The 14,511-nt window shown below is 43.7% G+C and overlaps 3 protein-coding genes across 5 annotated transcripts; 2 read left to right on the top strand and 1 right to left on the bottom strand.

The window, feature by feature from the left end:
* Positions 1 to 41: 41 nt before the first annotated feature.
* unc50 (unc-50 homolog (C. elegans)) lies at positions 42 to 3,670 on the bottom strand. 3 transcript variants are annotated; one of them, XM_053844447.1, is made up of 7 exons: positions 3,578 to 3,670; positions 3,058 to 3,129; positions 2,660 to 2,931; positions 2,366 to 2,486; positions 1,576 to 1,715; positions 1,401 to 1,508; positions 44 to 1,318 (listed from the first exon to the last, which is right to left on the bottom strand). In XM_053844447.1, the coding sequence occupies exons 3-7, from the start codon at positions 2,925 to 2,927 to the stop codon at positions 1,182 to 1,184; spliced, it is 774 nt and encodes a 257-aa protein (XP_053700422.1). In that variant the 5' UTR covers positions 2,928 to 2,931; positions 3,058 to 3,129; positions 3,578 to 3,670; the 3' UTR covers positions 44 to 1,181. The 3 variants fall into 3 exon arrangements, with proteins under 3 accessions (XP_053700441.1, XP_053700431.1, XP_053700422.1); XM_053844466.1 differs by lacking the exon at positions 3,058 to 3,129 and having other exon boundaries at positions 42 to 1,318; positions 2,660 to 3,000; positions 3,578 to 3,666; XM_053844456.1 differs by lacking the exon at positions 3,058 to 3,129 and having other exon boundaries at positions 43 to 1,318; positions 3,578 to 3,660.
* Positions 3,671 to 3,990: 320 nt separating this feature from the next.
* Positions 3,991 to 10,313, top strand: ndufs1 (NADH:ubiquinone oxidoreductase core subunit S1). The gene is made up of 18 exons (XM_053877874.1): positions 3,991 to 4,101; positions 4,712 to 4,788; positions 5,673 to 5,764; positions 5,861 to 5,968; positions 6,053 to 6,129; positions 6,198 to 6,279; positions 6,392 to 6,708; positions 6,805 to 6,939; positions 7,006 to 7,120; positions 7,199 to 7,344; positions 7,598 to 7,726; positions 7,804 to 7,933; positions 8,044 to 8,204; positions 8,279 to 8,433; positions 8,498 to 8,673; positions 9,615 to 9,749; positions 9,870 to 9,942; positions 10,046 to 10,313. Exons 2-18 carry the CDS (start codon positions 4,716 to 4,718, stop codon positions 10,135 to 10,137), a joined length of 2,196 nt encoding a protein of 731 aa, XP_053733849.1. The 5' UTR covers positions 3,991 to 4,101; positions 4,712 to 4,715; the 3' UTR covers positions 10,138 to 10,313.
* Positions 10,314 to 11,282: 969 nt separating this feature from the next.
* zgc:110699 (uncharacterized protein LOC325371 homolog) lies at positions 11,283 to 13,919 on the top strand. The gene is made up of 7 exons (XM_053879426.1): positions 11,283 to 11,334; positions 11,622 to 11,678; positions 11,873 to 11,952; positions 12,760 to 12,898; positions 13,169 to 13,262; positions 13,404 to 13,475; positions 13,811 to 13,919. Exons 1-7 carry the CDS (start codon positions 11,283 to 11,285, stop codon positions 13,917 to 13,919), a joined length of 603 nt encoding a protein of 200 aa, XP_053735401.1.
* The last annotated feature ends 592 nt before the right edge of the window (positions 13,920 to 14,511 follow it).

Genomic DNA, 14,511 nt, shown 5'->3' with positions numbered 1-14,511 from the left:
GCCAAATCCAGCCCACCAAGTCACTTCATGTGGCCCACAAATCTTGGAATGGGTGTTGTTAAAATTTAGGTCTCATGGGCAAAGGGCGGCGTGGGTCCGCATACAGCAATTTGCTTGCATTTATGGGGCCCTTTTTTTGTACCTTTCATTACTACTTGAAAACAATCATCATTGATTTTTTTTCTTACCTATTCTCCTTCACCATACTCATTAATAGTTAACCAAATATTAAGACATGACAGAATCTAATTTAGCAGTATTTTTTGTCCCCCGAAATAGATGGTGTATTTATATTAAGAATCAATATATAAAATGAAACAATACTTTATCAACAACATTTGTTAAGCATACAACATCCTGGTATAATAACACTTTTTCTCCTTGTTTTAGAATGATATGGTCACTTTTTCCTTCTATCTATCTAAAGAAAAAAAAAAGCAATAGCTTACTCTTCTCTGGCTTCATTTATCTCAGAAAGGGTGACACCAAGTGGACACAAATCTCAACTACTACTATTAGTTGTGGGCATACCTCTCTACATATACAGCCTGTTAATATTGAGCAATTCATTTTTTTTTTTTTTTTATTTATGAGGAATGAGGTCGTCATGACTAGGGAGGATGACCAAGACAGGTTAAGGTGAAGGACCCAGGCAGGATTTGCGCAAACAAAGCAAAAGATGGAGTCATCATGAAAAAGCAAACAGCACTGTTCTGTCCAACAGATTTTAAGGCACAGTCCACAAAAAAAAACTGTATAAATTCTGAAATACAAACCCATGTGCTGTTTCAGAAAATAAAACTTTATTTTTGAAGGGGCTCCGGAATGTCACTTGAAGAAAACACAAGATCACAACTCTCACAAATGTTCCTCTTTTGTTTTTTATGTAACTTGATTTTTCCTGTCTCAATGAAAACCAACCACCTTCTCTATTTTCCAAACAAAGCTTGGAATTTATATATTACAACCGGACAAGATGCTATTTACAAATAATACAAAACCAAACATAAAACACTCCTTCTGATCAGCACTTCACCGCATCAACCGTGGAGCTCTGGAGTGAATATTCAGAGTCACTAAAAAGTTTCCACCGGCATCTGTGGGGTCCAGCTGCCATCTCAAGCAGGCAGACTGGGAGTTAAAGAATAGATCCTGGAGCCAATGTATGTCCCAATTCTGTTTTACTGGACCCTATACTTGTAGAACCAACAGAGCCCCCATGTGAAGTTCCATCCCAGAGAAAGCGAGAGGATGTAGATAAGGGCGAGCAGGGCAAATGGGTAGAGCAGCACCACTGTGTTCTTCAGGAAGGGAAGAGCTGTAAGAAGAAACACCACCAGATCACTGACAATTTTTTTCCCAATGTCAAAATTGAAATATAAAGAGTGAGTTTAACACACCGTTGTAGCCGAGAAATGTGATGTAGAGGTAATAACCGATGGCTATCAGCCACAAGGTGTTTCCCACAAAGTATCCAAGGAACCAGTCAAAATTTATCATCACTAGATCTGAAAAGACACAACTGTTAAAGCTCAAGAGAGAACATGGTCTGTGACACAAAAGGTCTGGACTCACGGTTGATGAAAAAAAGCTGGAAAAAGTGCAGAATGACCAGAAGTGGGTAAAACGCATTCAGGTGAACATCAAAGGCGTATCCCCACTCAACGTCATAGTCTCTCGAGGGATGTTTGAGCAGATACTTGTTGGTGATCACCCTGACAGAAACAAAAGACCGTTAACATGCTACCAATGGCAGACAAGACCATGTCGAGACCACAGCATACAGAAACCCAGACCATACGAAAGAGGGGGGAGAGACCAAGATCAAACTGAATATATGAGCATAACTCTATCATAGAGACACACATATTTATTTGTTACTGCAAAGGAAATAGCTTTATTTTCTTCCAAAATAAATAAATAGAGCCAGTACTGCTGCCTCTCAGCAAGAAGGTTCCGGTTGGAATCTAACTCAGGACCTTTCTGAGTGGAGTTTCCATGTTCTCCCTAAGTACTCCGGTTTCCTCCCACAGCTACATGCTCACTAGCTGAACTGGACACTCTAAAATTCCCCCAAGGTGCGCATGTGTGAATGGTGTGTGCCTGTGATGGACTGGCGACCTGTCCAGGTCCTGTAGTCCAGTCTCTCACCAATGACCCCTGAGATAGGCTCCAGCAGTCCCCACATCCTTCAACAAGACTACGGACAGGTTCACCGACGATGGATGTAAAGCAAGAAAAGAAATGCTATCATAGGAACAAACTATTAGTATGTTTTGCATTCTGTTTGGTCTCTGTATGCTCTGGTCTTGATCACAACATTACCATTAACTCAGTGTTAAACTTAAGGAAAAAATGAACTCACCACATCAAGGTTGATATGAGAAGTCCCACTCCAATGCAGTCAACAAAGACCACCCACAGCAGGAGCTTCAGTGTCTCAATAACTCCCATGTCCAGAACAAGACCAAATCCAATTGTCGACACTGAACCAAGATAAAGATTTGACAAATGAGGCATAATTATTATCACACAACATTGGTGTCACTGCATTGAATAATGCAACAGTTACTGGGTATTAAAGGTGTCCTTAGGAGCTGTTGTAGTTTTAGAGGTAACAATAGTTTTGTATGAGATTTGTAATGAGCTTCACACTCACCGCAGAGCCAGATGCTGAGCAGCACTAGGAACGCTGGGTCATCTCTAGCCCACTGGTCCTTGGTCTGCTTTCTGTAGTGGAAGTTTCGATAGACTCTCTGAGGTGATGTGAACAAATAAAGCATCTGCCAGAGTGCAAACTCGAAGTCCATCTGCCGAAAGTGAAGCAGTCGCCTCAGGTACTTGTAGCGCTTGGCCCCTGCCGTATGCCGAGCAGCGTCTCGGGATCCAGGGGTTCCATTTGTTTGGTGGGAAATGGTGGGCAACATTGTGCTGGAGATGACATTCAGTCATTAAATATGGCACAACACGAACCACTTTAATGTTATTAGCAGTGACCATCTGAAAGATCAAAGGTTTACAATAAGATTGATAGATACATGAGCGCTAAACACTCACCAACACCAGAGATGGTATCAGGTGGACGAGCAGGCAAGACAGTAATCTGCCAAACCTGAATTATGCTGTACCCTGTATTTTACAGCAAAACATTAAACGTCAGTTGAACTAGAAACACAAACCGTATTTAAAGAAATCAAATTTTTCCCAAATATATAGCTCTAATGAACATCCGTTCTATTCCCATGACATCAACAACATCGTCTAATAATGGAGTGGCAGGGCTTCTCTAGATTCCAATAGAATAGTGCTATAGCAATAGTACAAAACGACCTACAATCAAACGTTAAAGGAAACCTAATATTACCAAAGGCACAAATTCATAATCGTCAACTTGCAAACCGTATAATATGTAATGTAACGTAAATGGAAGGCATTGTTTACAGTGCTTAGTAGCTTTGCACATTTAGCATCGAGCTAACTATTTTATCAGTCACTTAATTCCAAAACAGGATTACACTATATGAACATTTAAAATAATGTCGTCCAAAATGTGCTAGTATTATCTGAGAATCATTACCTGACAATTACTTTTTTTGTTTTAACCAGCGCTCGAACTTTCGTTGTAGCTTCATAGAGACATTTCCTGTATTGTCGCAAAAAGACTGGTAACACGTAGTAACTTCCGGTAACAACCGGGTGCAACATGGGAAATGTATTCCAGTAATCATAAACGTGTGTTAGATTACAAATCCATTAGATTTTAACTTAAAATGCAAATAGAAATACTAATTAACTATAGCATAATATTTCTTTTGTCAAAATCCGAGACAAAGCGCTAAAATAATAGCCACATGTAAATTAGGCGACATCGAGAATATTATTTTGACCTAGGCATTTATATGTAATTCACACTCAAAGCGTGTCCATGTTTATACCGTCTTTATCCAAATTGCTTTTACGAACGAACGAGCGACTTTCCCACTTCTTGTTGTGAAAATCCAGCGGAAGTGTTGTTCCCTTTTATTCCGGTTACCACCACTTGAAACTGGTAGTGCAATTTCGTTCCGCGCTGTTCTGGTCCAGAAGGCCAAATAGCGAAAGGTAAGAGCTTGGCCTCGATAATTGTGCGTATCACTTCTATCACATCATATTCCCTACTGTCGCATTTCAAAAACGTGTTTCGTTAAATTTAAATAGCAATGAATCCCTGTGCCCTTGAGTGGCGTTCTCAGCTAACCAGCTAGCAGCGCAGTCATCTGCAAGGTCTCGTCGGCAAAACACCACCGCGAGCATTGTTTTTATATTGGTATATACGCGGTTGCTAACGGCGTCTACTGGCTTATTGTCTGTCTTACACACAGTGAATACTTTACAAAATAATTATTTTGTGTGGTGTGTTTGGTGTAGAAGTAGCCTGCATGAGCTAAGACGGGTCATGTTATGTATACTTCCGCCGGGTTACGTGTTTATCTCGTGCACTTGATCTATTTAAATATCGCCATGTGCTGAGGATTATTATATGAAATGTGCAAATTACTTTAGGATAGTGGGCATTTTCTTTTCGTATGTCTGAAATATCTATATCTAAACTAATAGTCACATTAATAGCTTGATTAGTCAATTGTTTATGTGTAATTACAGTCAAATTACAAAAAATGGCCACAATGACATTTGCATTATTAGTGATTTCCTCTTTGTGTTTTCTCTCTAGCATCATGCTGCGACTTCCAAGTGTCGGCCGTGCTCTCGCTGGAGCTGCCAAAGGCGGCTTGGCTCCTTGCAGCACCGGTAAGACTTAAATCTGATGCTATAAATAAGGCTATTTTCAGGTGCTTGTATTCTTAACAATTGTGTTGAGCATTTTTTTCTTCTGGGGCAGAAGATTCCTGTTATGATGCACTCATGTATGTGTACTGTATAACCTCTATGAATACGTTGACTACATCAAATAGTGGCTCTTAACTCTTAAAGCATTTCAAATTCCACCATTCTTAGATTTTTTTTTTTACATTATTGTAATCATATTTCACTCTCACAAGTTGCCAGAATTATTTACAGAACTTTAACTTTGTCCCAACACTCACCTAGGGTCATGAGCCCTGGGTCATGACGGAAAGACCACAATCTTTGATACAGGCGGCTCAAATGAGGTTTCTCCAACTGGTGCTGGGCGTCTCCCATAGATAGAGTTCTGTCACTCGGGGGAGACTGGGAGTAGAACTGTAGCTTCTCTGTGTTGTGAGGAGCTCGTTGAGGTGGTTCGGGGATCTCATGAGGATGCCCCTTAGACGCCTCCCTTTGGAGGTGTTTCAGGCACGGCCAGCTGTGAGTACACCAAGGGGTCAACCCAGGGTCAGATGGAGAGATGTGACCTCTTCACTAGTCTGGTACCGTCTCGGGATCCCCAGACGCTGCTCAGGAGAATAACGTTTTGAGCTTCATGTTGGAGATCCTGCCCCCGTGACCTGTTGATGGATAAGCAGGTGTGGATGGATGGAAGGAAAATGCCTCCATTTTATTTCTAGATTTTACAAGTTACAAAATGATTCCATAAAGTAAAATATCCAATCAAACATTCTAGATTGGGCTTCAAAATCAGTTCACGATGAAAGTTGTTTTGTGGAGGGGTTTTAGATAATTAAGCTGAACCATTACTCTGCTTATTGTTCCAGTGAGTACTCCAGTGCGTGCTGCAAGTAACATGGTGGAGGTGTTTGTTGATGGGAAGTCCATTGAGGTGGAGCCTGGGACCACTGTCCTGCAGGTGAAAACGCAACACAGTCTCCTTCGTACATTGTTGATGTTTATTTGTCCTGATGAAAACAACAACTCAATGTGGTTGTTTTTTTTTATCCATCAGGCCTGTGAGAAAGCAGGAATCCAGATTCCTAGGTTCTGTTACCATGAGCGTCTCTCAGTCGCTGGCAACTGTCGTATGTGTCTTGTGGAGATTGAAAAGGCACCAAAAGTAAATGCTTCAGTGAAATTTAATAACACACTGACAACTGCCTAAAGAACTTGTGTGTGACGCTTTGTTTTTTTTTACTCTCAGCCGGTGGCTGCTTGTGCGATGCCTGTCATGAAGGGCTGGAACATCCTCACTAACTCAGAGAAGACCCGCAAAGCCAGGTTTGATTTTGGCTGTCACTTAGTGTTTCATTCGAAAAGAAGGCTCAAGTGATATGTTGTGTTGTCAGAGAGGGCGTGATGGAGTTTTTGTTGGCAAACCATCCACTCGACTGCCCCATTTGTGATCAGGGTGGCGAATGTGACCTGCAGGTAAGCTACACAAAAAAGTTGTTCATTTTATTTAACCGTGCACTAACTCAATGTCGACATGAATCTCTGCACCTATCAGTCTGAGTGTAATCATTTTTGTGTCTCCTCCCAGGATCAGTCCATGCAATTCGGGTCAGACCGGAGCCGTTTCACAGAGTCCAAGAGAGCTGTGGAGGACAAGAACATCGGACCACTCATTAAAACCATCATGACTCGCTGCATTCAGTGCACACGATGTGTCCGTTTTGCCAGTGAAATTGCTGGGGTGGAGGACCTTGGCACAACTGGCAGAGGGAACAACCTGCAGATTGGTACTTATGTGGAGAAGATGTTCCTGTCTGAGATGTCTGGGAATGTTATTGACATCTGCCCAGTTGGAGCACTCACTTCCAAACCGTATGCCTTTACTGCACGGCCATGGGAGACCAGGTAGGTCTCATTGTCCAGTGTGTCCTCTGCCTTGACTGTTTCTTTTTCCTAAAGAAAAAACTGTGTAACTTTGATTCAACTATTTGTCCATAATAGGAAGACTGAGTCGATAGATGTTTTGGATGCAGTTGGCTGCAACATCGTTGTGAGCACTAGAGGTGGAGAAGTAATGCGGGTACTTCCAAGACTGCATGAGGACATCAATGAGGAGTGGATCTCTGATAAGACCAGGTACCACCTAATGTAGCACACAGTTGATATGAGTCCCCGTCTGACTTGACGGAATTGTTTTCTCAGATTTGCGTACGATGGATTAAAGAGGCAACGCTTGACTCAGCCAATGGTGAAGGATGAGTCGGGTCAGCTCACACCAACCTCTTGGGAAGACGCCCTTTCTCGTGCTGCCGGAGCAGTAAGTGTTTGTTACTCGTGGGAAGTCTTTTTTTCACCAGATTTGGTGTCAACCATGTATATATGCACCGGTCTTTAGCTGCAGGGTGTGAAGGCCTCTGAAGTCGCCGCCATAGCCGGTGGCATGGCTGACGCTGAAGCCCTGGTTTCCCTCAAAGATCTTCTCAACAGACTGGACTCTGAGAACCTGTGCACTGAGGAGGTCTTCCCCATGTCTGGAGCAGGGTATGTTCTTGGAGTCACTATTTGAAGCATGTCTGCATGAAGGAACTTTAATCTTAGGTGTTTAAAAGTGAGCTGATGTGTGGATCAGATGCCCTGGTGCTCCAGCATAGAATCAGCTGCTGATGTTTTCATTCAATCGATCAAGTTTTTTCTGCCACAGCAGCCACCGCAGAGGAACAGGCTTAGTCACTGAAGGCGGCCCATGCCACCCAGACTTTTGTCACTTGTTCATATGCATCATTATTCTCTGCAGCACTGACCTGCGCTCCAACTACCTTCTGAACACCGGCATTGCTGGCATCGAAGACTGTGATCTGCTGCTCCTGGTAGGAACCAACCCACGCTATGAAGCTCCCCTTTTCAATGCCCGAGTTCGCAAGAGGTAACCACTTGCACCAAGCTTCTCCCTCTCAAGACTGACGTTAGCATGTCACCAATATATATTTTTTTTTCTGTCAGCTGGCTTCACAATGAGCTGCGTGTTGCTCTTGTGGGTCATGGTGTTGATCTGAACTACACCTATGACCATCTGGGAGAGGAGACCTCTGTGCTGAAGGAGCTGGCCAGTGGGACACACCCCTTCTGTCAGGTAACACACTCACAGAATGACTTTTTCTTTTAACTTGTTGCATGCAAACATCTTCCCTTCCTGTTGAGTCTCATTGGTTTGTGATCACTGAAGCTCCTCCCTCTTCTCAGGTCCTCTCAGCTGCTAAGCGTCCAGTTGTGGTTGTGGGCAGCAGTGCCTTGCAGAGAGAAGATGGAGCCGCCATCATGAGTGCTGTGTCCACCATTGCTCAGAACGCCAGAAGCAGCAGCGGTGTGGAGGAAGGCTGGAAGGTCCTCAATGTGCTGCACAGGTAGAGAAATGATGATTGATTCTCGCTGGAGATTAATTCGTGAGTTACCGACTAACCTGTTGTGATGTGTGTAGAGTGGCCAGCCAGGTGGCAGCTTTAGATCTGGGCTACAAGGCTGGCGTGGAGGCCATCAGGAAGAATCCACCCAAGGTTCTGTTTCTACTAGGGGCTGACAGCGGCTGCATCAGCCGAGCGGACCTGCCCAAACAGACCCTGGTCATCTATCAGGGTAAATACCCAAACATGTGACCGTTCATTTCACCGGTGAAGGGTGCTGAGAAAGCTCTTTGCAGGTCACCACGGTGACGTCGGAGCACCCATGGCTGACATCATTCTCCCCAGCGCCGCCTACACTGAGAAAAATGCTACTTATGTTAACACTGAGGGGCGGAGCCAACAAACCAGGGTGGCGGTCACGGCTCCGGGAATGGCCCGGGAGGACTGGAAGGTGATCAGGGCTCTGTCGGAGGTGAGCAGTGTCTTTTGGTGCCATGACTGGATTTAACTGCTTCAAACGTTCACTGGACATGGCTCACTCAGATCAGATCATTATCGTGAATGCACCACTGGGTGCAGTCAAAACGTGCAGCCCGACCGGGAATCGCCTGCTATTACTTTTCTCAGACCTAGGTACCAGAATTCCGAGAGATATTTTTCCCGAGGTTTTGTGACCAATTTTTCCCATTGAAAATGAATGGGAAGAGGATTAACTACTTCAGAAATTTGCCTCTACTTCAAAACTTAGAGTGGGCAATCAAGGTGGTTAGAGTGGAGTAGAGCATTCGAAATCCGGTCATGTTCGAGTTTCTAAACCGTGAGGGTGACCAAACGGTGGGACGCAGAAACATAAAAATCTACAGTTTTGTAGTCACACTTGTCCTCTCTCGTAAAATATGGTAAGAATTACTAGAGCACTTTCGAATTTGCATGAGAGCCGCGGAAGCGCGGCAACCGTTACATTTGCCTCTATTGAAGGAGGAGAGACTGCTGCGACAAAATCGCAGCAAAGTTACTCGTTTTTAACTCGCCATCCTGGCCAAATAGTTGACTTTAGACACATGAAAATCGGGTCAGTTTCGGACGAAAGCCTCAGGATTCTCACAGTGTGCTCGGTTTTTTGCTACAGTTTCCAACATACGGCCGTTTGTTCGGGGAGTATGAAACTCAGCCGTCTGAAGCACAATCAGTGGGCTGCAAAGAGTGCAGCCACACAGTCCGGGCCATATCCCGGCGTCTTTTGAGCTAGAGACACTGTTCAAAGCTTCAACTGTAGCTGCAGGCCTCCACTGACAGCATGTGCATGGCGGTGGCGCTCAGTGTATTCATGAGCTGTTAGTTCATAAACAAGCGTCTAGTTTTTAATCCTCCTCTTTGGCACGAGTTTGAATCACGACCAAAGTGTGTTTTCAGCTGGCAGGAGTGACCCTTCCCTACGACTCACTGGAGGAGGTCAGATCCAGGCTGGCTGAAGTCTCTCCTAACCTGGTCCGCTACGACGACGTAGAAGAGGCTAATTATTTCAAACAGGCCAACGAGCTGTCGAAGGTACGTGTACACACGCGGGTCTCAACATATTAACAAGCTGTGGGACAAAAGTACATCACATCTATTATGCCTGTCTACACAACAACTGCTTCGTCATAATTCGCCTCTTTGTTGTGTCAGACTGTGAAGCAGGACCTGATCGCTGCTCCTCTGGTCCCCCCTCAACTCACAGTCAAAGACTTCTACATGACAGGTGAGTGTGTAGAAATTCAGTGCTCCATTTCCAATTGTCGATCCAGCTTCTCTCTGGAGGCAACGTTAACTGTTACTGAGGCACCATTTCTCTGTGCGTTCAGACTCCATCAGCAGAGCCTCCCAGACCATGGCCAAGTGTGTGAAAGCCGCCACGGAAGGAGCCGCCGCAGTCGAAGAACCCTCCATCTGCTAAACATCCATCCGCAGCAATAGTTTCTCCAGTCTCAGAAGCAACTCTTCCACACAGTCGCTCCTTGTATTTAATGTTGTCACTAATGCCAGTTCTGAACTCCTGTCCTTCCGAAGAGCGAGCTTTGTTGAATAAAGCTTATACGCATTTAAATATAAATAAAGTCCTAATGATCTGAATTGAGTTCCCTGTTTTTGGTTAAGTTCATGTTTCTTTAACAATAAGTTCACACACCTTAGGAATTTACGCAACACACACAATAGACGCACCATATTCATATATATGATGATTAGAGGTGGGAGTGAAATTAATTTAGCGCATTTTAACATGAACTGTTATTTGACACCAGATTGATCAAATGTAACTGCTGTTACATTAAACATCAGGCTGGAAGTGCTACAGTGCTTCACAAATAGCATACAACATTCTTGTGCTTCTATCATTTCTAAGTTTTTTTAAACTTCAATTTTCCCTCCATCAGCGCATGGATGTTTTGGCGATGACATCACAGTGTATGAGGTGGTGCACCTGAAATTGTTGCCTGAAAAGAAAGATTTATATGCGAGTCATCTGTGTTATTTGGATTGATTCATATTTTTTTTTTATTAATTGTAATCAATCTCTTTAAGTCCCGGGCCCAACAAAGACACATTATCTGTAGTTCAAGCAGTGAGGTGTGTATTTTGTTAATGAGTAAAAACCAAAAGTTAATGCTGACATCTTTTGTAAAAGCTTTCAGCAAGATTTGCCGCAGCAAGTTGTCGCTGCCAAGGTCTTGAGTTGAATATTATAAGATTTAAATGTTTTTTTTTATTACAGTAAAACAAAGTTCTTTGAAATACATATGTATCTGTTCTCCATATGGCAGGAGAAATATACATTCCAATGAGAGGATATTGTCAGTGAGATATGTCAGTGCACCGTTTCACTCACCAGACCTACAGTATTTAGAGAGAGAGCCAGAAGTCATCCCTTCATCCACAGATCAGCTCACCACTGCTGTCTTCGCTCCTCTGACTTTGCTCATGGTCAGTGCATTATCATCAGAACTGAAGGTTCTTTGCAAGCGGCGTGTGTACTATCATACTCATGTTGTTCATCTTTGATTCCTTTCCAAGGTGCTTGCATGCGACGGGCGTCCCTGAAAAATGGTTCCAGTCAAACTCCTCATCCTGGGGACTCAGAACACTGGGAAAACAGGTGAATCCAAATAGGAGTCTGTGAAGCTTTAGTTCGGGGTCACATGGAATTAAGAGATGTAAATGTTTAGGGTTGAAAACTGGTCACACTCTGAGTGGTTTAACTAAATATGGAGATGAACTGGATCCAGAGTTCCAGCAGCAGGAGCGGGAGCTGAAGTAAAGGATGTTTCTGTCTAGTTATTATTGGTAGGATTCAGATGTAAAACTGGGAAAGAACGCTCTTCATATTTGGAGTTGATGTGGGACAGTGGAAGAGGAATTGTTTGTTCTGTTTTGTGTCTACAGCCTTCTGTGTTCGCTTCATCACGAAACGCTTCATTGGAGAATATGATCACAAGAAAGGTAAGCGCTTGCTTGTGCTCATGTTTCCTGAGTTTCTTCATCAAATGTATCCTAAGATTTTTTTCAAAACAAAATAAATATTGAGGAATAAGTTGAAGAAAACAATGTAAATGAAAATGCTTCTTAAGAATCAGAAAGACTTTGCTCATATTCACTTTGAGAGCTTAGCTTTTGTCGTATTGGTGTTGTTACAGAGGTCATCTACAGATGCAACAAGCTGGTCGACCAGGATTCTGTTGACGTGGAGATTTTGGATTTGGCTTCAAAGGCAGGTGTCTATTTTAACCTCCTTTCTACATTGTTTTAAGGACAGCCGTGAGAGGTGCAGGCAGCTGTGGTCAGTTCCGCTTCAGGTCTTTTCCAAGTGGGTTCACCGTGAGGTCAGAATTTCACATGAGACTGAAGTGGTTGGTCTCATTTCTCTGTGTGCCCTTCGATGGACTCCCAACTTGTCAGGAGCGTCCCATAAAGCAGGAATTTACTCCAGAGCCCCGTGGTTCTGCCTTGACGGGACGAGAATGAATGAATAGTTTGTGATATTTGGTTTGGAGGAGCGACTGTGTGGCTCTCAAGGGTGTATACTAATATACAGTACTATATGAGGTTTGTGTTAAGGAAAGCACCTGTTGAAGAGCAAGTGAATGTTGCAGATTATTCTTCATCGTGTAATCTTTAATAAAGTATCTGGCACACAATTTAGTGTGTTGTGGGAAGAAAAAAGGCCCTCTATTTTTGGCATGTTTGGGGCCGACAGTGAGCGCAGTGGACACATTGTTGCTGGGATTGTTTTGAGGTTCCGGATCACATCAATCAAGCTTATATTTTTTTAGTGTACTTCATTCATGTGCTGACACAAACCTGTTTTGACTTCACTCACAAGTCACCGTCACAAATACCAAAGCAGTGTGCAGTTTATGTCAATCGAATGCTCCTGAACATGAAAGAGCAGGAGTTTGCTCTGCAACATAAACCGTCACCTTTATCAATCTGCCACTTCATATTACCTTGGTTTGACTTGGAAGTGTGAGGTGGGTGTGTTTTTACCGGATTATTTTACATGGAGTGTCAATTTGATTGACAGGATAGTCACCCGCCGTCGCTGGAGTCGTCGATCCGCTGGGCCGACGGCTTCCTGCTGCTCTACTCCATCACTCATCGAGCAAGTTTTGTGAAGGTGACGCCTGTCAAGAAACTCATCGATCAAACCAAACAGAGCCTGGGTGAGAGCTGAATGACAGCCAACTAATGAAGTCACTAGCTAGTAGAAGGCACCGGTTGCCATGGTAACAGTGTGTTTACTATGTTTGCTGTATCAGTCCAGAGACTGGTCCTACACAGGCTGACGTCTGCCTATTGTCACTCACATAAACACACACTGGACACCTTCCATATTTGGAGAGTAGCTCAGGACCTTGGTAACAACTTCTCAATTAGTGTCTCTGTGTGTCTGTTTGTGTGTGTGTGTGTGCGTGTGTGCACGCCTTCCTCAGTCGTCCCTACTGTGCTGGTGGCCAATAAAGCTGACCTAGAAATTGGGAGGCAGGTGACGACAGAGGAAGGACAGAAACTGGCTCAGGAATTGAGGTTTGTGCGTTCGCATCAGTGCTCCGTACAGACACAGACTTCTGTTCGATACATTTCAGTCGGTGCTTGAGCATATGCTAGAACACTGTAACATGATCCACAATCACACCTTTTTCAAAAGTAATTGGGCGGTGTGTTTAGGTGTGGTTTCAGTGAACTCTCAGTGGCCGAGGAGGTTTCTTCTGTGGAGGCAGCTGTGATCCAACTCATAAGGTGAGATCCAGTGTTAGAAACACACACTCTCTTACAAAACCCCCTGTAGCCTGATCGATGGCTAACTTTCTGTGTGTGTGTTGGGGGATTTCATTTAGAAATGAAATATGAGTTATATGTACATTTATGAGGAAAAAAGTAGCTCAGGTCCTTGGTAACAAGACGGTGTTGAAACATTTTTATTTTAATTTCTCTGTGGTGTATGTTGACTATACTCAACTTGTCACTTGGTGTACACACTTTGGTGGTCATGCATCAGTTCTTTCTTTCATTCCCGAACTCTCAGTTCACTGGTGACCGCACTGTGATTGAGCGTGTGTTCTTTTGACTGACAGGCTGGTGCTGGACCAACAGCGTCCTCCTGCTGACCGCCGCTCCTACATGCTGTCCGTCCGACACGCTTTGACCCGAAAACTCACTCGCTCTAAGACGATGCAGTGGTGACCATGGATGTTCATTTGGAAGCGTCAGTGACACTAGATTGTGAATTGCGAAGCACACCGTGATCAACTACATAGACACGCCATTTGTTCCGTATGTATTACCAGGCGCCCTGGACACAGCGCACACTACACTGCTGTGTTTCACAATTTCCACTAGATGGCGGTGTCTGTCCTTCAAAGCACACGCAGCGTTCAACAGCGTTCAATGTGATTCAATGTGTAAAGGTTGTTGGTTTATTTCCAACCAAGCGCGTTTGAATGAAGACTGGCTTCTATTACACCCTCCGTCGTCTGCTACTCCTCCATCACCTCATATCTCTGAACTTTACGATTATTGAGTGGCTTTTAGAAAGCACACAGCAATGACAATAAATGGACTGGAGCGGGAACGGAAAATGTCTCAGTCTGCCACTGCATTTCATGTGACTGTGAGATAAAAGAGCCACAGAATAAAAGTATGTTGTGTCCACTCCTATGGGCACATATTCACTGTCTTGTACGTATTTCCTATATCTGAAACTCCATCCATCATCACATTGTGTCCCCTTTTTCATGATCCATGTCAGTCATAATGACATTACATACTTCATGTA

This window comes from Synchiropus splendidus, chromosome 1 (assembly GCF_027744825.2).
Source record: "Synchiropus splendidus isolate RoL2022-P1 chromosome 1, RoL_Sspl_1.0, whole genome shotgun sequence".
Lineage (NCBI taxonomy): Eukaryota > Metazoa > Chordata > Actinopteri > Syngnathiformes > Callionymidae > Synchiropus > Synchiropus splendidus.
The sequence above is the reverse complement of the archived record's forward strand: the minus strand, read 5'-3'. Positions and strand labels throughout refer to the sequence as shown.